Source organism: Aspergillus aculeatinus, assembly GCF_003184765.1.
Source record: "Aspergillus aculeatinus CBS 121060 unplaced genomic scaffold BO66scaffold_28, whole genome shotgun sequence".
In the NCBI taxonomy this organism is placed as follows: domain Eukaryota; kingdom Fungi; phylum Ascomycota; class Eurotiomycetes; order Eurotiales; family Aspergillaceae; genus Aspergillus; species Aspergillus aculeatinus.
Genome location: NW_020291497.1, coordinates 284,221 through 307,395, shown reverse-complemented (window position 1 = coordinate 307,395; position 23,175 = coordinate 284,221). Strand labels below are relative to the sequence as shown.

Genomic DNA, 23,175 nt, shown 5'->3' with positions numbered 1-23,175 from the left:
TTGAAACAGTTGATCCAAATTGGGCTGTTATCAAGGCGGTTTCTACTGGCACTATCACCACTGCACGTAACATCACCTGCTGTGTCTGCAGCAACTGGCCTTTGCATACATTTCTATCGTCTAGTAATACATCTTTCTATAATCGTCTGGCTTTTGCCTTTCTTATGGCACAGCATTCTTTCAGGAATTGGACTTATAATCTAGAAAATCAAACAGACGCGTACTCTTGCGCGCATGTGATCCACAGGGGGAGGTGAGCTGGGCGAATATCAAAGACAACTCTTTCCTCATTTAACTTGCACACCTTTACAAAAGGAGCTTAGAGCTCTTGTAATGTGACAGGTTGTCTATCTACTGCTGTTACCATTATCTTCATGATCGTGCCTCTGCTCACTGCCTGTATATACGAGTTACGTCGGGGCTATCGACACCGTGCAAAATTGGCAGCTGCAGACAGAAAACAGTAAGATATACAAGTTCTCATTATTGATTCCTATTACCTAAAAAGTCGAAGCCTAACACCCGCGCTTCCAGACAAACCACTTTCTTATTCTCAGAAGTGCGTCGATCAGCTGCCCTGGAACATCAACACTGTTGTCAAGAAGAAACTTGTTACAGGTACACAAGCCAGAAGCGAGACAGGAGTGTTCTCAACAGGTCTTATGGAACAGAACTTCTGAGCTTATGTGTGAACTGTTACGATATCTGATCTTCTCAGAGAAGTGCGTATTCATTTGCTGGCAAGGTAAATGTTTGTACCGTTGAAGAGCACCCGAATAATCTATTGCACAAACTAACCTTTACAATTCTAGTAAAACCACTATACTCATAACAAAACAATCGGTAACAAGCAAGACATCAAGTCAGAAAGCCACTCCTCCCATCGCAAGGCCGCAGCAAATCCACTCTCTACACATCCAGCGCTTCCTTGACCAGTCTCCCAACCTCAGCAGCCTATCCCGAAAAACAAGTCAGCAATCACTCCCCACCCAGAATCAACCACAACGAGAAAGGAAGAAAAGAAAAGGAAACTCACCAATGGCTCTCTCATCATCGTGAAATGATTCCCCTCCATACTCACACACCGTACCTTTCCCCTCCCAACAAGTGTCTCCCACCCATTCTCCCCCAAATCAAGCCGATTCCCACACAACCACGCCATACTGTTCGGCATTCGCACCCCCTTCTCCCACTGAGGTTCCGGATCCCCCGAATTCTTGACGACCCCATCCCGGGCCCAAATCACCGTCGTCGCCGGCATCCCCCTCACATCTACCGGCATTTTCCGGGCCAACTCCTCCGAATAAGCCGTGAGTTGAGTTACCGTCGCCCGGAAATGGGGGAGCAACCACTCCGGCGTTTTCGTCTGCCCATCACCCAACAGACCAATACGATTACAGAACTCGTGGAACACGGGGGGCAGGGCCTCGAGGCCGACGGGGAAGGGGCTGTCGATGAGGACGAGCTTCTCGACGACCTCGCCCCGCGCCAGCAGCTGGCGCGTCAGCTCGTACGCCATCACCCCGCCGGCGGACCACCCGCCCAGCAGATAGGGGCCCGAGGGTTGTCGGGATTTGATGGCGTGGAGGTACTGGGTCGTCACGTCGGGGACGCTGACGGTGAAGTTGTGCGGGTCCCGCATGAACGGGCTGTTCATCGCGTAGACGGCGGTGGTGGCGTCGAGGGCTGGGATCGTCGCGTAGGAGAAGGCGGCGCCGGAGCCGTCGGGGAGGAGGAAGAGCCTGCGGGTCGCGGTTTTGGGGTTGCCGGATAGTAGGATAATCGGGGCTGGGGGGAGGGACTTTGGGGATGTTGGATTGGTGCTGGCTGGTGCTGGCTCTGGTACTGGCTTGGCAACGGGGGATGGGGATAGCCCTAATGCGCCGAGCATCCCCTCGACCGTCGGGTGTTCGATCAGGAAGTCCGGAGAGAAGGTCAGCCCTGTCTTCTCGCGCAGCGACCCCAGGATCGCCAGGCTCATCAGCGAGTCCAGCCCCATCTGCGAGAGGTCGACCGTGTCCCCGACCTCGCTGAGCTCGACCCCGAGCTCCTCGGCGATCGTCGCCCGGATGATCATCCCCGTCCGGCTGAGGGTGTCGTCGTCTTCGCTGTCGCTCAGCACGAGCACCCCCGCCTCGTCGTCGGATTCCACCGGCGTGTGCACTTTGGTCAGCTCCCCTTCGGTGGACGACTCCTTGTCAGAGGGAAAATCGGTCAACGGCGGGGTCGGCGCGGTGCTGGAGTCGGCCAGGTGCGCTTTCAGCTCTCCCACCGTACTGAGCTCCTGGAAGATCGAGTTCCCCAGGTTGATTTCCAGCTCCTCGCGGAACCGCGCCGTGATGGACAGCGACATGAGCGAGTCGACGCCCAGATCCGCGAAGGGGATGTTGTCGCCCAGCTCGGACACGGCGCAGCCCACCTCGGCGGCGATGATGTCCAGCGCGCGGGGGAGAGTCGATGCGGAGGGGGCTGGCAGGCTAGGCAGTTGGGGTGCTGGTTTGGACGGGCTGCTGCGGCGCTGGATCGGGGCGCTGGGTTCCTTGCGTACAACTGAAGAGACAGCAGCAGCAGCAACAGCCACCTTCGCAGAACCCAGCTGAGGTGCACCACCAGACGGACTGCCCTTGATCCCCAGCAGCGTCAGCATCAACTTGCGCGGCACGCACTGGAACCGCAGCCCGCCAACCACGCCAATGATCTCCTGCCCCTCCAGGACATACACATCCCCCGAGACCATCTTACTACCCTCGCTCACAGGCGACATCTTGACATACGAGCGGTACTCGCGACCGACCTCGAGCCTCCGCACGAAGCGCATACTCTCCCAGCCATGCGAGATGTAGATCTGCGCCGCCGAGTCAATGGCATCGGTGGCATTCATCACGAAGCCCGAGATATGCGCCACGCTGTCGGTGTGATACGGACTGACCAGGAACTCCCCGTCCTGCGGGGTGGTCTGCAGGCGCACGCGCGCCGTCGCCTCGAGATTCGCGCTGTCCAGCGCCACCTGCTCCATTCCCTGGAAGGTGGGGCTGTAGTCGACCAGCGCGGTGAAGAGCTTGTACGCCATGCCGCGGTAGAGTGAGTGCGTTCCGGGCCGGTCGCGCTGCTGCAGAGAGTCGATCCGCGACTGCACGAGGAACGCGTGGCGCTGGAACTCGGCCGCCCACTGCGCCGCATCCTCGAACCGCACCTCGCACTGCGCGTGCTGCTGCGTGCCCGTGTGGAACGAGACCTGGCACCGGCGGTGCACGGGGTCGAAGACCCCCCGGATCGTCAGCGTCTGCGAGGCGCGCTGCAGGTCCAGGATCAACGGCGCCGACGATTCCATCTTGCAGATGTTCATGTGCGGCTCCGCCTCCACCCTTCCTTCAGGGGCCTGGCCCAGCTGAAACGCGTACTTGGCAAGCGTGAACGCCATATCCGCGTTCAGCGACGACGGACACAGCGGCGCGCCGCCCACGCGATGGCCCGAGATGACCGCCTTGAGCTTGGGCTCGTGGAGATCCGCCTCGGCGACGACTTCCACCCCGCCGTCGGGTCGGACTGTCTCCGAGACGATACGCTGGATGGAGGTGGTCGAGAACCTCTGCGGCTCCGGGGCTGCTGGAACCGTCTCCGACGATGCAGGCAGGCGTTCGCCCTTGGTCAGGGTCCAGTTGTTGGTGTAGTCCAGCCAGTAGGTCTTCTCGTCGAAGCTGTACGTGGGCAAGCGCAGCACCTGCACACCCTTGGTCTGCTCCAGCCCCGCGTGCACCTCGTTCCAGTCCACCGGCACCCCGGTCTGGTAGAGCGTCGATAACGCCGTCGCCGTGGTTTTCCACCCGCTCTCCTTGCGCTGCAGCGCCGCGCACACCACGCTGTCGGGGCCCAGCGCGCTCTGCACCATGCTCGAGCAGATGGGATGCGGCCCCAGTTCCAGCCACACTGTCTGCGGCGAGATCACCCCCTGCGTCGCGGCTGTGTGTAGCGCGCCGACGAAGTTGACGGGCTCGCGCGCGTGGCGCGTGAGATATGCCGGGCCCACGATGCCCGCGCGGTCGATCACACTCGCCGACACGGGGGATAGGATGGGGATGCGGGGCGAATGGAAGACGATGGGCTCGGCCGCTTGGGCGAGCGCGTCGAGGATGGGATCAACCTGCGCCGAGTGGAAGGCGAAGGGGACCTTGAGTGTGATGCAGCGGAGATCGGGACGCGCCGCGGCCAAGGTCTCCTTCGCGCGGGCGATCGCCTCGACGGGGCCGGCCAGCACCGTCTCCGTCTTCGAGTTGAGACACGCCACGCCGATGGCAGCATCGTTGTCGTTGTCGACGACGAGACGCAGCAGCTCCGCGGCCGGAATGGCGCCCTGCACCGCGAGCATGCCGTGGCTGTGCGCCACACACGCCGCCTCGAGCAGCTGCGCGCGCCGGCCCACCAGGAACAGCGCGTCCATCGCCGACAGTACGCCCGCCACGTACAGGGCGGCATACTCGCCGAGCGAGTGGCCGAGCACCGCCGCGGGGACGGCCCCCCACGACTTCCAGAGATCCGCCAGCGCCATCTGCAGCGCCGTCGACGCCAGCTGCGTGACCACCGGCGATTGCGCGGCCAGATCCCCCGCCTGGCTACCGTCGATGACGCCTAGAAACGTGGGGAAGCCCTGCGCCGTCGCCAGCTCGTCCAGCTGCTGCAGCTGGCTCCGGAAGGGGATGCATCCCGCGAACAGGGCCTGGCCCATGCCCGCATACTGCGCCCCTTGGCCGGTGAACACGAAAGCTACCGCCGGGGGCCGACTGAGCGACAGGGCGCGCGGCGACGGGTTGCGGTCCACGTAGGTCTGCAGTTTCTGCCGGAGCTGGGCCACGCTGTCCACGGCAAAGACCACGCGGTAGGTGTAGTGGTTGCGACGGGCGGTGGTCGTGTACGCCAGGTCGGCCAGCTGCACGTCAGGGTTCTGCTCGATCCACGCCAACAGACTGCGAGCGTTGTTGCCGAACGAGGCCAGTGACTTCGCAGATACGGCGACTACGGCGGTTGAGACCACCTTGCTCGTGTCGACTGCGACGACTGGCCGCTCGGGGGCGTCTTCGACCAGCATGGCGGAGTTGCCGCCGGCGGCGCTGAAGTTGTTCACAAAGACCATGCGCCGTCTTCCCCCCTTGGCGGGCTTGGGGAACGGGGTGAGCCGCGAGGCGATCTGAACCCCGCGGGCCTGCAGATCCGAGGGAAAGCCCTGGTTGATGACGCCCTTGATGCCGCAGTGGGGCGGGATGAGGTTCTTCTGGAACATGAGCAGGACCTTCACGAGGGCCGACACACCCGACACAGCCTCGCCGTGGCCGATGTTGGCCTTGGCGGAGCCGATATACAGGGGCTGGTGGCGGGGGCCCCGCTGGTGGGGTCCGGGGGGAGCGAACACGTTGGTGACGGACTGAATCTCGATGCCGTCGCCGGCCTGGGTGCCGGTGCCGTGCATCTCGACGTAGTCGACCTCGCGGGGGTCGACCCCGATGTCGCTCATGATCTTCTGGAAGAGGTAGGTCTGCGCCCCGGCGTGCGGGTGCGTGATGGAGACGGCCTCGGCGCTGTGGTTCGTCGCGGTGCCGCGGATGATCCCCAGGATGGGGTCGTTCTCGCGCAGCGCGTCCTCGACCCGCTTCAGGATCACGGTCACCACCCCGTCGCCGCGGCAGTAGCCGTCCGCCGCGTTGTCGTACGTCTTGCACGACCCCGTCTTCGACAGGAACTGGCCCTTCGACAGCCCCGCGAAGATGTCCGGGTTCGTCAGCACGTTCATGCCCCCCGCGAACACCGTGTCGCAGTCCCCGGCCCGCAGCGAGGTGCACGCCAGCTGGATCGCGGCGAAGCTGCTCGAGCAGGCCGTGTCGAGGCTGAAGCTCGGCCCGCTGAAGCCGAAGTGGTAGTTCATGCGGCCCTACGCGATCACCGAGCCAGTCAGATCTGTTATCCTGCAGGTTGCCGGATCAGGGGAGAGAGGGCAAGCACTTACCGGGCCGAACGCGCGCACCCCGCCGGTGATGAAGTAGGTGTCGATGTTCTCGGCGGCGTTGATCTCGCGCCAGTCGTCGCTGGTCTGGCCGTAGAAGGTGCCCACGCGGTGGGCGTGGGTGGTCGGGGTGCGGTTGAGCACGAACCCCGACGACTCCATGGCCTCGTAGGCTGTGGTGATGGCCAGTCGCTGCATCGGGTCGGTCTGTTTGGCCTCGCGCGGCGACATGTTGAAGAAGCGCGGGTCGAACTTGCCGGGCTCCTCGATGAAGCAGCCGTAGGGCGTGTGGGATTTGTTCTTGCCGTTGCCACTGGGGTCGGTGTGTGCGTCGACGTCGAACCGATCCGGGGGCACCTACGTTTGTTAGCGGTGGAGCCGAGCACAGGGTGAATGGATGTGGCGTTTTGGTGGGCTGGAATTCACCTTGCGATGCACATCTAGCCCCTGCGCCAGCAGCTCCCAGAAGGCTTCGTGGTCCGCAGCATCGGGAAATCGCCCCGCCATCCCAATGATGGCGATGTTACATCCGGCAGGGCTGCTGCTGAGATATGTCGGTACCGAGTTGGCTGCCAGCCACGAGGCGTGGTCTTCTAACGTCAGTTTGAGACCGGCGGGCTGTTCGTGCTTCAGCGCTGAGGCCAGCGCGTTGCCCAGTGGTGTGGGTCCTAGCGAGAGAATGCGATAGGAGGGAGCATTTAGTGGGGCTAGGAAGTTCAGACTGGTCGTGACCAGCTGGTTCCAGTCCATGCATTCTCGTAGGATGCGGTCGATGCACTCGGTGAACAGGGCTGAAGTTGAGCGTGTACTGGAGGCGTTGAGGCCGCAGACGGTGTGAATCTGGTGGTAACGGTTGAGGATGTCGATGGAGGCTGCATCGAGGATGTCGTATTCAGCTGCAAAGAGATGGGGGGCATGGTAGGGAGCGTGGATGGGAAGTGTGCGGTGATGTACTCCCTGCAGCAAAGGCGATGCCTCAAACAAGCGAGCTCGGAGGGATGGAGGGCCGCTGACTGCGACGCTGTTGGTGGCTACGCTACTCACATAGACTTGATGCGACGATCGCAGTCCCTGATGTCTGTTAGGACTTCGCTGTTTGGCACGCTGAGAGAGTGAATGCACCCACCTGTGTCTGGTTGAACTCCTCTACTGCGACCGACACCGTCGCTGAGTCCACCCCAGTGACTAGACTGGTCCATGGCGTCTGACTCGTCTCCAGAGACTCTGCCTTTCTCGCTGCTGTCGCCCCCAATCGGAATGCTAAGCGCACCGTCTCGACGGCCAGCGGAATCAATGCGACCAGCGAGTCTGACGAGGCAATAGCCGACGCAGCCAGCAGACCAGTGCAGGTCCCGATAATCAAGATCCCCGGCTGGAGATATGCACGGGGGTTCTCTTCGCAGACCCTGTGCAGCGTCAGCGTCGGCGAGATGCTCGATGTACAGGCAAAGAAAGGCCGCAAGTAGCAGAACCCAAAAGACAAGACAACAACGCAGCTGAAGGAAACGGGTCAACAAGGACTCACCCGATGAAATGAGTAAACTGAGCCAGACAAGTCAAGGCACTATCCAGCGAGGCAAGATGTACCCCCTGGCGCTGGTACTGTTCCACGAGTTCATGCAACGATGCAAAGGCTGGGATCAGGCTGCGCGTGCCATGTGGCAGGCCCTCAATTTCCCGACGCAGGAGGGGCTGGACATCGCGCAGGAAGGCCTGCAGCAGCGGCGTGGGCTTCTTGACTAATGCATGCACGAGGAAGGGGGTGGGATCTACACTCTGGTCTCCGACGACCAGGATGTGTCTGCTTCGTGGCTCCATGGCTGCACACACACAGTATCGAAAAAAGAAAAAGAAAGAAAGACTAGAATTTCACGCAAATACTCAATGTTAGGATGGCAGCAGCAGAAGCCAAACCATGCAGCTCTCTCACTAAGTACTGGGTTTACTTCCCCCTTTTGTCTACTTAGGGCACACCTCCCACCGGACAGGTTACAGCAAGGCTGTCCAGCCTCGAGTCCGCCGTCACATCACAAATCGTCTCCTCCCCCCTCGAGCTATAGTGGCTGATAGGAGAACGCAAACCCTAATGGTTCCGGACAGGATTCGACCTCCGATTATCTAAGATCCTGCAGGATCTGCTTACAGCACAGGGAGACGATCTAAGCGTCATCATCAGCGGAGATTTCCCCAAACGTTCATGCGTTCGCAACACGGCCACGATCCACCACCTCCGCCAGCTCCCTGCCCAACCCCGCGGCCTCGAACTCCTCCATGATCTCATTCCACAGCCGATCCATCAAGTCCGGTTCCTTGTACATAATGGGCGGGAATCTAGGGGAGATGGTTTGTCAGCATCACGCACATACGCATACACACAGCACTACACTAAAGATTGTGGCATAACGTACGGAAGAATCCTCCCTTCACTGAGCATACTCCCATGACTCAATGGACCCTGCGCCAGCGCCGCATCGAGATAGACCCGAGCGCCCAGCTCGGGAGTCCGGCCGATGAGGCGGATGAGACCGGAGACGACCGCGTGCTTGGCGCGGTTGTCGTCGGGTTCCCTGACGAAGGCAGTGCCCTTGCACAGGCCCGGACAGGCGACGTTGACGACCACCTCGTCCGCGGCGACGACATCGCGGGCCAACTTGGCGACGAACATCAGCACGAACAGCTTGGTCAGCTTGTAGCGCTCGAGGCCGTCGAACCCCGTGGGCGAGTTGGCCGCGGCCAGGAGCGAGGCGTGCCCGCGCAGCAGTCCGGCGGCATCGAGCCAGTAGGCTGTGTCCGATCCGACGAGCGTGAGACGGCCGGGGGCGGAGGCACGCAACGCCGTGCCGGGGCCCGGTTTCTCAGCAGGAGCCGGGGCCACGCGACGGAGGCTGGGCAGCAGCAGGAGGGCCAGCAGGGCCGTGGACAGGAAGTTCACCTGGAGGGTGGTCTCGCGGGCGGGACCGGGGTGGTTGGTGGTGATAGGTTGGTAGCGTTTCAGCGCGAGGCCGGCGTTGAGGATGGCGATGTCCACCCGCGCCAGCTCGGTCCGGCAGCGGGTGACGAACGCCTGGATCGAGGCGTAGGACGCCATGTCCAGCGGCCAGACCTCGACGTGCGCGGCCGGGAAGGCGGCGCGGAGCTCGCGCGCCGCGGTCTCGCCTTTGGGCTGGGACCGCACGGCCAGGATCAGCCGCGACAGCTGTAGGGCCAGCAGCTGGCGTGCGCAGGCTAGCCCCAGGCCCACATTGGCGCCGGTGACGATGGCGACTTGTCCGTGCAGGTCGGTCGAGACGGTGGGGATGCTGTGGAAGAGCTGGCGCTTGAAGAAGGCGCTGAAGGCCGCTTCCTTGGATGCCTGGGCTTGTAGCTTGGCTGACATGACGGGCGAATGGTGGGATGGGCAGGAGATTGGAGGGGGATGAGGAAGAGGGAGGAGTCATCGGGAGTTGGGGATAAGAGGAGGTGATGACATATACACAGATGGACAAATGGTCCTTTCCTACGATTGCGATAGGGTCCGATGTCCGATGCTTACATGCCTAGCGGAAAGAAGGAGTCCGGTCTGCGCCCGATACATGTAGGATTCTAGGGGTTTCTATTCGACAATACAGCTGGTGCATCTAGTACGCGCGGTGACGGAAGATGAATTTGTGCCCCCACCGTCTATCAATTTAATGAATTACAGGTAATCTCACGCTCAATGCTTCAGTGTCGGATGTCGCCGCTCGTAGAACAGCGAGCCTACAGAAACCACCACGCCCAGCGCACTCAGCCCCACCCCCACATACCACGCGTGGCGACACATAGCAAACAGATCCGTCTCGTCCGTCGTGTAGCGCAGCACGGTGCCCGCAATCCCCAGCCCGATGCTCATCGCGTAGTTATTGGTCGTGAGCAAGAGACTGGCGGCAATGCCCTGGTGCTCGCGCGGCACGGCGGCGGAGAGCATCATCATGGCCGCCGGAAAGGACATGTCCATGCCCCAGGGGACGATGATGGCCGAGAAAAAGGTCTGCGTCCAGTAGGTCTGGTGGACGGGCATGGTGGCCACCAGCACGTTCGCGACCAAGAACGCCACCATGGCCAGCACCATGATCACCGGCACGCCGACCTTGTGGATCATCAGGCCCGTCGCGACGGAGGCCACAAACCCGGACACCGCAGATGGGCTGTTCTGCGCGGTGGCCAGTAGGGGCGAGACGTCGCGCAGCTTCTCTAGGAACTGCCACAGGTAGTACAGCCAGATGCTGAAGGAGGACCAGCCCAGGAAGATGGCCCCGAGCACGAAGACGATATGCCAGTTCAGCGCGCGGATGGGGACCAGCGGTCGCGTCGCCCGCTTCTCCACGACCACAAAGGCGCCGAGGGCGAGGACGCCCAGGATCAACAGTACGTAGACGTAGGGGGTCGCCCAGCCCACCGTGGGACCTTGGTTCCAGGCCACGTTCAACAGGATCAGGCCGGAGACCCCCAGCACGAAGCCGGGCCAGTCCAGCCCACCCACGTCGGGACTGGCCTTGGAAGGTGTCGGAGGGAGAGTGAAGACTGCAGCAGCAGCAAGCAGCAGACATGCGAACCCCATGGCGAAGTAGGCCCAGGCCCAGATGCCGAACTGGGCGGGGATGGCGGTAAACAGGGCGCCTAGCATGTAGCCCCCCGGGGCGAACGCCCCGAACAGGCTGAAGACCATGCTCTTGCGCTTGCCCATGGGGTACGTGCGGCCGAGGATGGCCACCGCGTTGGGCAGCATCAGCGAGGCCCCCAGCCCCTGCAACGCACGCGCAATGACGAACAGTTTGTCGGAGCTGCGCAGGAAGTAGCTGGCGCCCGCGACAAACGACCAGAGCGCGTAGATGGCCAGCCCCCCGATCAAGATGGGCTTGGAGCCGTACATGTCGCCCAGCCGCCCAGCCACCAGGATGAATGTGCCCGTCGTGAGACTGAACGCGGCCAGGTACCAGCTGAGCTCGCCGTTGTCGGTGACATGGAAGTGATCGCCGATCATGTGCAGCACGGCCAGTCCCTGGCCCATGCCTGCTTGCGCGAGGATCTGGCAGGTGAGCAGGGTGCTGGTGAAGAGGACTTCTCGCCCCAAGGAAAAGGGAGGGCGTCCATCTTTGGGAGGAGGGGGAGGAAGAGGCAGTGGCAGGGTTTCGGCGTCAGAGGAAACCTCGCTGGGGAGAGGTTTTTCGGCCATTGAAATGCGGTCTAACGATGTCATGGGGAGGCATCCAGACTGGTAGAATGTAGAGCAGCAAGCAACTCAATTTAGGTTGGACACGATAAAGAGAAAAGAGCATAGAATAGAAATAATATCGCTGACGAACAACGGGGGAGCCGAAGGGCAAGAATGCGGGACCGGCGTTCGGGGCAGGCATACGGCCACGGAATCTCCCCCCAACGCCGTATGACCGGACATTGGCAAGAATCCTACGAATCCTGCAACTGACCTGACACTAATGCAGACTCTGCAGACAATGCAAGGCTAACTCCCTAGTCTCCGGACTTTCCCACCACTCATCATCACCCTCTTTACCCAGTCCCCCTTAGACAGCCTCCTCCACCACATCCCCGACCTCCGGCGCCGGCAACGCCTTGAACTGCAGCTTCTGCTTCCGCTGCTTACCCTCCCCGCTGCTAGAGGCCGTCGTCGTCGTCTCGTCCGGAAACTCCAAGCCGCGGAAGATGTGCTCGAAGTCCCACTCATTCCAGCGGACGAGGGGCCGGATGCCGGCGAACTTCCACTGGCCGTCGACCTTGCGGTAGTAGTGGGTGTTGGTGGCGTGGCCGTGGCCGCGCTTGCTGACGGTGGAGCGCGTGGCGTCGGTGTAGCGCAAGTGGGCGGCGCGCAGCTGGTGATGGCCGATGACTTCGGTCTCGGAGACGCGCTCCCACCAGTGCGCCCCCAGCAGGTGCTGCGTCTTCACGCAGGGGTCGCCCAGGAACCCCTCGGAGGAGATCATGGCCAGGAAGTCGTCCGCCTGCATCTCGGGCCAGAACCAGCGGTCGTCCATCACCAGGCGGTAGTCGATCTGAGCGGTGTCAGGGGGTTCAGGGAGAAGAAGAGGTTCGGGATACACGTACTCTTAGGGTTGGCGCGATGATGGCCCGGAGACGGTCCCAATCCTGTTTTACTCGTCAGCACTGATGGTTGATAGGGAATGAGGGCTCGTACTTTGGCATCGTAGCTGTCGCCCCAGTTGAAGGCGCATTTCTCGAGCTGAAGGTAGTCTAGAGATTAGGGCATCAGTACACACCGATCGATCGTGACTGTGCAAGTGCTCATTCACACACCCTCGAAGGAAATGGATAGATTGTTTGTCGCCATGTTGATTGGGATTAGGTTACCACTAGTGTGCAAGTGCTGTGGTCTCAGACTGTAGACTAGAAGAATAGTTTTATAATATTGTAGCCCTCGCTGTCTCATGCAAGGACACTGCGGAGTTCCAGGCAAGGTCCGTCAGGCATTTCCGACCCGTGGCAGGACTGCGACGGACTGAACGGAGCCCTAATCCATCCAACGCGAGCCAGGAATGTGCGTGGCAGTACCTACAGCAAAGCACTCTCATGTTGAAAGCAGCCTAGGAACACTATACTATCGCATTCATAAACTTCCAACTCAGTACATTACAAACACCGAAGCAGCACTCCAATCCCACGGTCGGAAACCAGCTCACTCCAACTCAAACACCAAAAGCAGCAACGCATCTAGATCAAATACTCGCGCAGAAGCTCCGTCACCTTGTGCCCCTCATCCAGCTCCGCCACCAAGCTAACAAACCCGTCCGGTCTCACGAGAGCCAAAGCCCCGACTCGCGGGTCCACCCCAAGCAGACGGTGCCCCGCCGCCTGCGGATCTTCGTAGATACGGTACTTCCACTGCGGCAGCGGGGCGGGCAGGCTCTCCAGACGCACCTCGTGGCGACTGTCGGAGTGCACGAGAAACAGATCCACGATGCGACCGCGGTTCTGCGGGTTGGCGTAGAAGATGTCCTCGAAGCCCCAGGCCGGGTTGGCGGCCGCGTCGAAGCGCGAGAGGGCCGACTCGGAGGAGGCCAGGTAGTCTGTCAGCGGCGCTAGGCGGCTGTCCTGAATGGCGGAGCCGACGAATGCACAGAGGTGGAAGCGGCCGTTCGACGGGAGGTCATTGAGCAGGTTGAGGTGCGTCCCGTCCAGGTGGCGGTAGACGTCTATGGGATAGAGGCGCTTGCCGGGGGTCAGGGGCTCGACGGCCAAGTGGTCGATGACCAGAGGCTCCTCGCAGGGCCGCGTCAGGGGCCCCGGCTGGTATTGCTGGCCGACGCCGGAGGTGAACCCCTGCGCTTTCTTGTAGGTGTCCTGGAACTGGGTGTCCTCGCGGAAGTCCTTGCGCGAGAAGAGGTGCGAGAACTGCACGTCGAAGTCGATGAGTTCCTGGGCCATCTGGCGGCGCTCCAGGGCGTAGGTGCTTAGTAGACTGGGTTGGGCGCGCCCTTGCAGCACCAATGCCAGCTTCCAAGTCAGATTGTAGGCGTCGGCGACGCTGGTGTTGAGCCCCTGCGCGGCCGAGGTGCTGTGTGTATGGCATGCATCCCCGAGAATGAACACGCGGCGCTGGTCCCAGAACTGGTCCACGATCCGCTGCTGCAGTCGGTACTGGCTGATCCAGAGGATCTGCTCGATCTCCATCTTGTAGGTGCCGGCCACATCGCGCACGCGCTGTCGCAGCAGCGTCTCCAGGGCTGTGTCGCTATACCGCGCGTAGCCATTGGCTCCGTTGATTCCGTTCACTCCGTTGGTCTTGGGCGATGGCTGCTCGGCCACCCGGCGGAGATCCTCGTCGTTGAGCAGGGTGTAGATGCGGTTTGTGTCCAGGGCGTTGGGGATCAGCATCATGCGGCCCTGGGCGGCGCGGATGGCGCAGCGGCGGCGCAGGTCGGGGAAGTCGCTTTGCAGCTGCACGTCGGCCACGCACCAGACCTCGTCCTGGCTACCGTGCGTCTCCCAGTCAAAGCCCAGCAGCTGCCGCGTCTTGCTGCCCGCCCCGTCGGCGCCCAGGAGGTACTTGGTGCGGCAGGTCGAGACGACGTTCGAGTGCCGGTGCTTGACCCGCACGTGCAGCGGATACTCCGTGTCATCGTCGACGTAGGCGAAATCGATCAGCTCCACCGGTCGATCGACCTGGCATCCATGGCGCTGCAGCTCTTCGTCGAAGGCGCGCTCCGTCTCACGCTGCGGCACGCTCAGAATCCACGGGTAGGGCGTGGTGGTCTGGATCTCCTGGCCGACGTAGGTGCGCTCCAGCTGCCCGAGATTGTTGGGCGCCCAGAAGGCCATCTCGCTGACATGGTTGCCCCGCGTGTCTAGCTGGTGACGGAGGTTGAGGGTCTGTAGGACCTCCTGCGTCCGGGGTTGGATTCCTGTCAATGTCCTTGTGAGTCTGTCTGTCTTTTTGGGGGTCCGTTACGGATGAAGTGGAAGTAAGCACACCTCCTGCATGGCCGGTCTGGATGCGTTCAGGGCGTACGTCAATCACCCGGACGTCAACCTTGTAGCGAGCCAGCGTCAATGCGGCCATGAACCCGGCAGGGCCTGCCCCGACGACCAGGACGTCGCATTTGCTATCAGCTGGCATCTTGTCTGGTTGGGAATGATAAAAGGACTAAAGAACTAATAAAGGTGGTGGACGAGTGTGCCTTGGGTGAGTGTGCTGTGGGCTGCAGTTATAGTTGTTCCAGACTGGTCTCGGGCAGGATCATGCACATCTGACTGTATCGTCCAAGCCAACGCGCGACGGACATCGGCATCCGGCCTTGGAGAGGGGGCTGTCCGATGTCCGGCACTTCAGGCTTCAGGCTAGCTTCTGACAAGGGCCCTTGTCCGTTGTCTGCTGAGAGGTCGTAGGGGTCAGCACATCGAGCGTTGGAAGGTATACCGCACAAGAAACGAGAAGAGCCGGGGAGTACCTTTTAGAAAAGGATGTTGCAATGTACTTTTCATGCCACGGTCTATAACAATGACTAGTAATTTAGGAGTAAGATTGATGAAATTCCACACTAAGAAACAACGCATTTACAATCTGCGATTTGTACGTGTCCGTCCATTTACATGCGTATCGTGCGTGACATCAAAGAAAGGCCATGTACACTTCTCTAAAGCAGCAGAATCAAGAGACTAGAAAGCAAAACTGCACCAGTTACACTGTATCTCCCTTACGCACTGGAACCACCCGTCAACTTGATCACTTGGCCTATTCGCATCAAACATTAGCATTCGTTGGATCCGACTCGAGGAAGAAATACTCACCGTTGATCCACTCGCCCTCTGCCGAGCTCAAAAAGGCAACCACCCGTGCGACATCGAGGGGCTTGCCCGTGCGGCCCAGCGGACACAGGCTCGCAATGCCCTTGTCGATCTGCTCGATGGGCATCCCGGGGTAGCCGTCGGGGGCGTAGTGCCACGAGTTCTCGAGGTACATGTCGGTGTAGATGCCACCGGGGGCGACGGCGTTGACGGTCATCTTCTTAGGGCCGCAGTCGGCGGCGAAGCTGCGGGTGAAGCCCTCGACGGCGGCCTTGGAGCCGGCGTACAGGGCGTGGTTCTTGACGCCGGTCATTTGAGCCGCGACGGAGGAGGTCAGGATCAGGCGGCCGCCGTGACTGCCGTACTTGAGGGCGTGCTGGGCGACGAAGAACTGGGCGCGCGTGTTCAACCCAAACACCTCGTCGTACAGCTCTGCGGTGACATCCTCCTCGGCGGAGAAGGCCTCCATCCCGGAGTTGGACATGACGATGTCGATCTTGCCAAAGTGCTCGATCGCCGTCTCGAACAGCCGCGTCACCTCGGCCGGCTGGGTCACGTCCGCCTGGATGGCGATGGCCCGAGGTTTGCCAGGGAGGGCTTCGATCTCGTCGACGACGCGCTGGGCGGCCCCCGCGGAGCGAGCGTAGTTCACCACGACCGAGGCCCCGTGGGAAGCGAGCTCTTTGGCGATGGCGGCGCCCAGGCCCCGGCCGGCGCCGGTGACTAAGGCGACTTTGTCAGTGAGGTCGAAGGAAGTGGGCATTGTGATTGATCTGGCGGCAAGATTGATGAAGAGATGAGTTTCTTGTCAATGGTGTAGGTGAATGATACAGTGTGGCGTGACAAGACTGCAGTCCATCTCGATATAAAGTATCACACCTCTTCGATGGGAATCTCTCAGCCCGCCAAGCAGTCCGCGCTTATCTTCCGCATCGGACAATCAGCCAATCCCAACAAAATCCATGCCAGCCGCAAGGCTGTCAACATGGCAGCTAAGGAATCGCCCCGAAGCATTCAGAAAAAATGAATCCAATCAGTCGCGTAAGGACAAGTGCAGTCCGACATCTCATCCTGCACGCCTGCGTCGAGCGGACTCCACCGGCCATCGAGTCCGAAATCCTCCCCGAGGTCAGCATCCATAAAAATACCCCTGTCAACAGTCAATACCACCAACGCATTCAATATGTTCAGCCCATACTGCTACATTTCCCCGTTCTATCTTCTGCAATCCTCCTCCAATGTCTCCCCGGCTCGACCCCACCACCCTCGACCTCTCCACAAAGAGCATCCCCGCGCGCGAGTCTCGGGGTACGTATCTGAGCTCAACCGTCATTCGAGCCCCCGCCACCGAAGCATGGGACGCCGTGGTTAACACTGGCGCCTGGTCGACATGGAACACCTTCTGCCCCGGAGCCACCATCCGCGCGCAGCCTGACCAGAGACAGTCGACGCGGCTGCACCTCAGCACGAAGATGACCATCCATCTCAACTGGAACCCCCAGGGACCTAGAGCCAAGCCGGCAGATGTGGCCCTGGTGGTGACCGAGTTCGACCCGCCCAAGGACGGGCGACAGACAGCCGCGCGCATCGCGTGGGCGACCGATCCCTCGGGCAAGGGCTTGCCCGCGTGGCTGTTGTATGCGGAGCGCGTGCATGAGTTCCATGAATTTGTGGAGGAGTCGGCAAACGGGAAACTGAAAGGGAACGGGAATCAACGCGTCACGCAGGTGGTGTCGTGGGAGTCGCAGCGGGGTCTGCTGGCGTATGTGGTCAAATGGTTCATGGGGAAGAAGTTCCGCGCGTGTCTGCAGGTGCAGGCTGAAGACTTAAAGTCTTTCGTTGAGAAAGGAGGAGAGAAGAAGATTGACCGATGAGAAAGGATGGAAAGATTGTTTGCTTTCCTTGAATATGTTCTGTCCTGTTAATCTTTCCTCGCTGATGAGGCTTCTAATGTAACTTCACGCTGCCGGTCGGGTGGTACCGCATAATTCTGCGAACACAAGCAAGGATTGGCCTTTGGCGTTCATAGATGCCGGTATATGGCATCATCTTTGGAGTATCGCCACTTCTAGGCAGTAATATCATACACATGTGTAGATCAGATGCAAGTAGAGGGAGAAAAGAGAAGAGAAAAGGGTCGGTGAGAGCTGTTGTAGTGTGCAAGAGAAAAGAAACGTGACGCTGCTTCCTCGGTCGGCTTATCGATTGTATTGCTGCCTGGGGCATCAAGGCCCACCGGCTTGGCCGATTTGGCCGATTTGGGCGATTTGGCCGGTTTGGCCGGTTTGTTGTTCCATCGTAGAGGATTAGTTGACAACTTACAACGATATGGCGCTTCGGAGTAGAATGCAACTATTCGAATGTAAACAATGCCCGTGATCTACCCCCACTGGGTTCAGGTAAACAAATGCCGCGATCTGCTTCGAATCGAGCAGTCTGAAAAGCGCAGCGAGAGATATATACTGCCTAAGTCCCGACCATTACGGCAAACCCTCCTAGCAGAACCGCCCAATTAACCAGGAACCCCCCCGGTCGCGTTTACTAGCTCTTTCTATGGAGAGAATCTTCAGTTCCCGCCAGATGCTTGGATAGTGGTAGTCAGAGACGGTGCTCAGTACGACTCACCATCGGTATCAGAAAGTTCACACTTGAGGCTCCACTCTTGACGGGCCAGAAGTATTCCAAGTTCTCATGCGCCTGGGGAACGGAGCATAGAGTGCGTGAGGCTGTGGGAGTGGCGCTGGGCGGGCTGATCCGCCCTCGGCCCGGGCATGGGCAGGCATGGAAGTCCTACCGCATATGAACTCAGGGCTTCTTGGCTGACATACCCTTTCACGATCTTATGACCACTGCTTATCTTGGCTGGATTGAGTTGGCTGGTGGAGTTGATCTTATTGGTCCGTTCGTTCTTACTTGCTACAATACTACATGCGTATATGTGTTGTAAGTTAGCACTGGGCCTGTCCCCCGAGACACTAAAATCAATGCCGAGAGAGACCTGCCGGACGATCTGTCCACCATCCAACGGATATCGGATGGAATGCGCCGAGCTGTGTACTAGACTTGCCCAAAGATCAGTCATGGTGACGTCGGATGTCAGCATGCCAAGATGGGCGTGGCAGTGTTATGCCTGTTGCCCTGAATGACTCGTGGTGCACAGCTTGGCGCCACTGCTGCCCAGCATCCATGCTTGACTATGCGTATGCTTCAGGGCTTCAACCACCGCATAAAAACCCTCCAGCACGCACGGCTTCAACTACCAAGCATCAGTAACGATCTCGCGCCCATTCCCCGACTCATTCATCAGAATCCACAAAAACATGCAATCACTCAAATATATCTTCTGCCTCTCCCTCCTCTCTCCACTGGCAACCGCCCAATCCTCCAACCAGGCCAACTGCACCGTCTTCAACTGGGACCACGACGAAGCCTACCTGAAAACCTACCCTCCCCAGCGTGTCTCCGCCGCGGAGACCTGCTCCAGCAACGCAAACCTGACCTGCGCCCTCACGGCCGCCGGCGACGCAAGCTACACCGCCCGCACCAACCTCACCAGCCTCTCCGCCACGGCCTTCGCGACGGTCGTCGACGAGACGGTCGGAAATGCGACGCTGACTGAGGAGTTCAGTGACTCGACCGTGGGAGCAATCGACGGCACGCGCCTGCTCCGTCCGGGCCAGTCGGCCTATTTGAACTTCACGGCCTATCAATACTGCTACACGGGGACGGTGGAGGGCTGCACGTCCGGGGTGGAGAATCGGACGGCGGTGGAGGCGTGCGCACCGCTGTACCATACCAGTGCGGATAATTCGGTGGTGATGGATGGGCTTCTTACAGTTGTCAATGTGAGTCAAGGGCAGGTAGGGCAATTGAAGGATCCGTATGAGAATCAGCAGCGCGGGGAGGGGGGAGTCGTCAGTGTAGGAAGGGCTGAGTGGGGGGTGGTGATGCTTGGGATTTTGGGTGTTTTGATGGTTTAATGTGACTTAGGATATGCTTTCTTTATCTGGTATTGTGGTTGATCTGGTTCAGGATCAGATGTGAAATGCCAGTATCTTGCTTGTTTTTCGGGATTGCAGCTTGGCCAACCCGCCATCAAGGCATCAACCAACGAGCTACTGTGAGGTAATCTTGATATATTTTATGGATTTCTACAAGACAGTATGCGTTCTAATGCCCATCTTTAATCTCGATTTGTGATTTATAGTACTAGTCTAGTGGTATAGCTGATCAGTTACTGTATCCTCCGGAATTGCGAGCATCCGTAGATGTTTCAAAATGTGCAACTAATATAGTGTGCTTGCTAGAAGCTTAGAAAATGAACAATGATGCATCAAGCTATTTCTGTTCGATGAATGGTCGTTGACCACACTATTTTCGGCCCGGCCCTCCTTTACCTACTCGGTAATCGCTTCTTGATTTCCACGCGGTGCCCATGCAAGAGACCGGATAGGGTTAGTGGTTGGGGGCAGTGCCTGCATACCAGGTTCTGAGTTGGAGAATGTCTATAAGGCAGTGCTCATGATAGCATATTTCGGTCGCTAAGAAGCTGACGCAAGGTAATTTGCAGTTTCACTCAGTTATCGAGCAATACATGACGAAGCGTAATCGTCTATAGCAAGTGCCTGACATCTCAGCTGCGCCTCTGCAGAGATCTCATTGGCGTAACACACAATTTCCAACCTCCAAATCATAGCACATTCTCTTCATACCAAATCCAACTCATACCGCTCAGCCCTAACTATCCCTCGACCCAACACGGGTATGACTACTAGCTGCCAGTATAATCAGATTAGCATCTACCCCAAGTTCAAATATCTTCCACGCCGGAAATCCTTACCAATAGACCCCTTCCCCCCCTTCAAGTAAGCATGATAGTCCGCCTCCTCCTCGCCCCCCATCGACCCCGCCGTCAGCACCGTCGTATCTCTGTGTGCGGTACTCCGGCCCAACACACTCCGCAACCCGGTGATCGTCCCGCGCGGGATGCGCGGAAACCCCCATCGATTCTTGTCATGGACCGGGGCAGTCCGCGGCCGGCTCTCCACCTCCGAGCCATCCGTCCGCTGCTTCCACGTCCGCTTGATCCGGCTGAGGTAGCCGCGCACGCGGTCGGAGACCTCGTTCGACCCGATCAGGGTCGACCGGTAGGCGGTGATGGAGGCCATGGTCACCCCGATGCAGGCCTCCGCGTGCAGCCAGAACACCTGCCACGGGTAGTCCAGGGCGTTGCGGTAGTAGGTCCCCGCGGCGCGGATGATGGAGCAGGCGAACATGAAGCCGGAGAGGCAGACGAAGCAGCCGATGCCGAGTTTGGTGAGCGTGCGGAGCTGGACGTTGCGGAGGAGGAGGATGGGGATGGTGACGACTTGGCTGGATGGTTAGCAGGTCGATTGGGGGAGGAAGAAGGGGATGGGATGGGATGGGATGGGAGGGGGTAAGCCAGACGCACTGATTAAATCGCTTAGAGCGTCGAGGCAGGGGAAGGCCCAGAAGGCGGCGAGTAGTGAGGTTCGTGATGCGGGAAGATCGGGGAAGCATTTCTCTGGGTTGGGTGAGGTTGAGTTAGATGCTGATATACGGCTGTTGTGAGGGAAGAGTGAGTGGGATTTGGGGGGAGACGTACTGCCTGCCTCCTCCCCGAGGTACGGACATGCGATGAGCTCTTCGCCCACCACGATCGCGATCCAGGATGCGACCGAGAAGACGATCGCGAAGCGGTAGTACCAGATCAGCTTCCGCGAGACGTTGCGCAGCAGCGGGTAGAAAAACGCGAAGTAGCACCATTTGACGGAGAAGACCACCGTCCACAGCAGCGTGATATACCCGAGCTGCCACTTGGACTGCTCCAGTAGTTTGTCGTAATGCTTGATGGCGAGCGCATACGCGGCCGAGTCCCCGGAGAGCACCCCGAACAGGATGTAGACGATCTGCACCCGCAAGTAGAGCATGGCGGTCACCACGCACAGACAAATGAAGGCGAGGATGAGAAAGCCATCGTCTAGGTAGAGTCGTCGTCGGGTGAAGAGGCGGATGAAGATGCGTCCGGAGAAGGATAAGAATGCCAGGCCGAGAAGGACGCCGATTGCGATCTGGTTTGGATGTTAGGAGAATTCTCGAGTGGTGCAGTGGGTAGTGGGTATAGTAGTGTCGTCAGCTCACCTTGAACTGGTACAGTGTAATCCGTCCGGCACCGTCGATAGATTTCTCCGCTTCCGCAATCTGTTCCGGGCTCAGGCTCGAGGCGAAGGCATTGATCACGCCTGAAGATACATCCATGATGGTTGGGGTTCTTGCGGGATTCACTGGTGATGCTGGTCTAGCGTGTTCGCAGGTGGTGCCTTCGAGGCCTCTTAAGTAGATTTCACCTGGACGTACCAGGACCGAGTCAATGGCCGCAGCAGCATTTGATGCTGTCTTAGATGGTGGGCCGTACTGCAGTCAAGGTGGTCAAGCATGCGCCTGTAGTGGGATGCATGCCGCCAAGCCCTTGTGCCTGAGTGGGGGCGCAACCACGAAGTAAGCATGTAAGCCCAGCACTGCCTTCTCAAACCCCAGTCCAACCCTCTTGATGACGCTGAAAGTCACACGGTCCGTGCGAATGGCCCCCACCGGGCTGTCAAAAGAATGTCCGAACTGCCTTGTGGTGGTCAACACCACAGTGCTATCTACATACCGTGCCCTCAGTCACGCAACTAGACTAGAGACACTGCCCGGAAGGGGCGGGCTGTAAAAATCAAGCAGCAGCAGATACAGTAAACCAAAACAGAGGAAAAGAAAAAAGAGATTCTATTTTATGGGTCCGACAGAATGCCGGTAGGTGGTTGTCATACAGATCACCATCAAGGTACTGTCTAACGTGCATGAAACATGGTAGTCAGTACCTCTGCATCACAACGCCAGGTTCTGAGGGTTGCAAAGGGGCACATAGTGAGTGTATACTGGACAATTCCGTCACACCAATGTCGCTTGACAAACACCACTTGGGCTGCAACTAACCCAGTCACCAGCTGCTTGAGCTTTTACGAAACTTCATCTTCTGGATTTGCAATGTCTTATGTGATGAATTCTCAGCGATTGCTATTCTGCCTTCCTAGGTTGCTTCCACGGCTCAGTCACTCTCTTGCTCAGTTGGCAGCTTCATCGTGATCATCGGTGGCTCTTCCCAGAAGCGAGTGAAGAGCTCATTAAAGACCTCAAACGCCGGACGTGCATAGGTCTTGCCTTGGTGCCAGCCAAACACAACCGCGAACACGGACATACTGCCCATGTCCACAATCCATGCTCCGCTATCGACCGGGTAGCCCGCCATCGACAGGGTATACATCCGGCCGACGGGGGGCATGTCGATCACGTTGAGCTTGCGACTCTTCAGCCGACGCGGACGGTGATTGACTGCAACATGCAATCGACCCGCCGGGACGCTGCACTTGGAGATCGAGTGCAGCGAGGTCGTATCCTCGTTGGGACACAGCGCCTGATCGTCCAGACGGACCAGAGCCCAATTCCCTTCCAGATGCCAAAACTTCGGATCTGCTGCACCGAGACCCGGGAGGTCAGGGATCGCCCCGATCCGCTGGTCGGTCTGGTAATCATAGGCCTCGAAGGCGAAGAATGGGCACAATTTCACGTCACTCGAGCAGAGCGGGGAGTTCCCGGCCTCGTCATAACTCGAGATGGGCGCCCACAGGGCTTCCTCGTTCTGCTCCTCGGACACCGGAGTCTTCTCCTCGATGAACATGGCCTCTTGGTCTGGGACCGCTAGGAATGGGCGAAGGACTGTCAGTCCGTAGACGGTTCCATACAGCGAGACGATCCCACCGATGGTGGCTTCTCGCCGCGGATCGCCTTTTTGGCCAACGTAGAATCGAGATCCGCAAATTCTGGAAGCCATTTTCACCAAC

At 59.3% G+C, this 23,175-nt stretch overlaps 11 protein-coding genes across 11 annotated transcripts; 2 read left to right on the top strand and 9 right to left on the bottom strand.

The window, feature by feature from the left end:
• Positions 1 to 909: 909 nt before the first annotated feature.
• BO66DRAFT_324596 (putative polyketide synthase) lies at positions 910 to 7,810 on the bottom strand (the record flags this gene model as incomplete). The annotated part of the gene is made up of 6 exons (XM_025643839.1): positions 910 to 954; positions 1,037 to 5,920; positions 5,996 to 6,349; positions 6,419 to 7,063; positions 7,119 to 7,398; positions 7,518 to 7,810. 6 exons carry the CDS (start codon positions 7,808 to 7,810, stop codon positions 910 to 912), a joined length of 6,501 nt encoding a protein of 2,166 aa, XP_025503304.1.
• A 377-nt stretch (positions 7,811 to 8,187) lies between these two features.
• Positions 8,188 to 9,368, bottom strand: BO66DRAFT_439213 (NAD(P)-binding protein; the record flags this gene model as incomplete). The annotated part of the gene is made up of 2 exons (XM_025651138.1): positions 8,188 to 8,323; positions 8,401 to 9,368. 2 exons carry the CDS (start codon positions 9,366 to 9,368, stop codon positions 8,188 to 8,190), a joined length of 1,104 nt encoding a protein of 367 aa, XP_025503303.1.
• Positions 9,369 to 9,686: 318 nt separating this feature from the next.
• Positions 9,687 to 11,186, bottom strand: BO66DRAFT_452980 (MFS transporter; the record flags this gene model as incomplete). Its single annotated transcript, XM_025651969.1, has 1 exon — positions 9,687 to 11,186. One exon carries the CDS (start codon positions 11,184 to 11,186, stop codon positions 9,687 to 9,689), a length of 1,500 nt encoding a protein of 499 aa, XP_025503302.1.
• Positions 11,187 to 11,535: 349 nt separating this feature from the next.
• On the bottom strand, positions 11,536 to 12,317 carry arp1 (scytalone dehydratase arp1; the record flags this gene model as incomplete). The annotated part of the gene is made up of 4 exons (XM_025651137.1): positions 11,536 to 12,021; positions 12,074 to 12,115; positions 12,165 to 12,220; positions 12,284 to 12,317. The coding sequence occupies 4 exons, from the start codon at positions 12,315 to 12,317 to the stop codon at positions 11,536 to 11,538; spliced, it is 618 nt and encodes a 205-aa protein (XP_025503301.1).
• A 380-nt stretch (positions 12,318 to 12,697) lies between these two features.
• On the bottom strand, positions 12,698 to 14,603 carry BO66DRAFT_452976 (uncharacterized protein; the record flags this gene model as incomplete). The annotated part of the gene is made up of 2 exons (XM_025651968.1): positions 12,698 to 14,388; positions 14,459 to 14,603. 2 exons carry the CDS (start codon positions 14,601 to 14,603, stop codon positions 12,698 to 12,700), a joined length of 1,836 nt encoding a protein of 611 aa, XP_025503300.1.
• A 577-nt stretch (positions 14,604 to 15,180) lies between these two features.
• Positions 15,181 to 16,034, bottom strand: BO66DRAFT_402130 (putative versicolorin reductase; the record flags this gene model as incomplete). The annotated part of the gene is made up of 2 exons (XM_025648803.1): positions 15,181 to 15,218; positions 15,275 to 16,034. 2 exons carry the CDS (start codon positions 16,032 to 16,034, stop codon positions 15,181 to 15,183), a joined length of 798 nt encoding a protein of 265 aa, XP_025503299.1.
• Positions 16,035 to 16,271: 237 nt separating this feature from the next.
• On the top strand, positions 16,272 to 17,181 carry BO66DRAFT_101603 (SRPBCC domain-containing protein). Its single transcript, XM_025641760.1, has one exon. It carries the CDS (start codon positions 16,510 to 16,512, stop codon positions 17,143 to 17,145), a length of 636 nt encoding a protein of 211 aa, XP_025503298.1. The 5' UTR covers positions 16,272 to 16,509; the 3' UTR covers positions 17,146 to 17,181.
• On the bottom strand, positions 17,182 to 17,728 carry BO66DRAFT_101608 (uncharacterized protein). Its single transcript, XM_025641761.1, has one exon. It carries the CDS (start codon positions 17,495 to 17,497, stop codon positions 17,219 to 17,221), a length of 279 nt encoding a protein of 92 aa, XP_025503297.1. The 5' UTR covers positions 17,498 to 17,728; the 3' UTR covers positions 17,182 to 17,218.
• A 534-nt stretch (positions 17,729 to 18,262) lies between these two features.
• Positions 18,263 to 19,464, top strand: BO66DRAFT_392424 (uncharacterized protein). The gene has a single exon (XM_025647503.1). The coding sequence runs from the start codon at positions 18,592 to 18,594 to the stop codon at positions 19,249 to 19,251; it is 660 nt and encodes a 219-aa protein (XP_025503296.1). The 5' UTR covers positions 18,263 to 18,591; the 3' UTR covers positions 19,252 to 19,464.
• A 544-nt stretch (positions 19,465 to 20,008) lies between these two features.
• Positions 20,009 to 21,692, bottom strand: BO66DRAFT_471976 (uncharacterized protein; the record flags this gene model as incomplete). The annotated part of the gene is made up of 5 exons (XM_025652914.1): positions 21,434 to 21,692; positions 20,898 to 21,363; positions 20,724 to 20,816; positions 20,112 to 20,639; positions 20,009 to 20,046 (listed from the first exon to the last, which is right to left on the bottom strand). The coding sequence occupies exons 1-5, from the start codon at positions 21,548 to 21,550 to the stop codon at positions 20,009 to 20,011; spliced, it is 1,242 nt and encodes a 413-aa protein (XP_025503295.1). The 5' UTR covers positions 21,551 to 21,692.
• Positions 21,693 to 22,382: 690 nt separating this feature from the next.
• Positions 22,383 to 23,165, bottom strand: BO66DRAFT_402126 (uncharacterized protein; the record flags this gene model as incomplete). Its single annotated transcript, XM_025648802.1, has 1 exon — positions 22,383 to 23,165. The coding sequence occupies one exon, from the start codon at positions 23,163 to 23,165 to the stop codon at positions 22,383 to 22,385; it is 783 nt and encodes a 260-aa protein (XP_025503294.1).
• Positions 23,166 to 23,175: the final 10 nt, after the last annotated feature.

Bases quoted from the DNA above. Each gene is read 5' to 3' on its own strand.
- BO66DRAFT_101603 (XM_025641760.1), top strand. From the start codon at position 16,510: ATGTCTCCCCGGCTCGACCCCACCACCCTCGACCTCTCCACAAAGAGC.
- BO66DRAFT_101608 (XM_025641761.1), bottom strand. From the start codon at position 17,497: ATGCCCCAGGCAGCAATACAATCGATAAGCCGACCGAGGAAGCAGCGT.
- BO66DRAFT_392424 (XM_025647503.1), top strand. From the start codon at position 18,592: ATGCAATCACTCAAATATATCTTCTGCCTCTCCCTCCTCTCTCCACTG.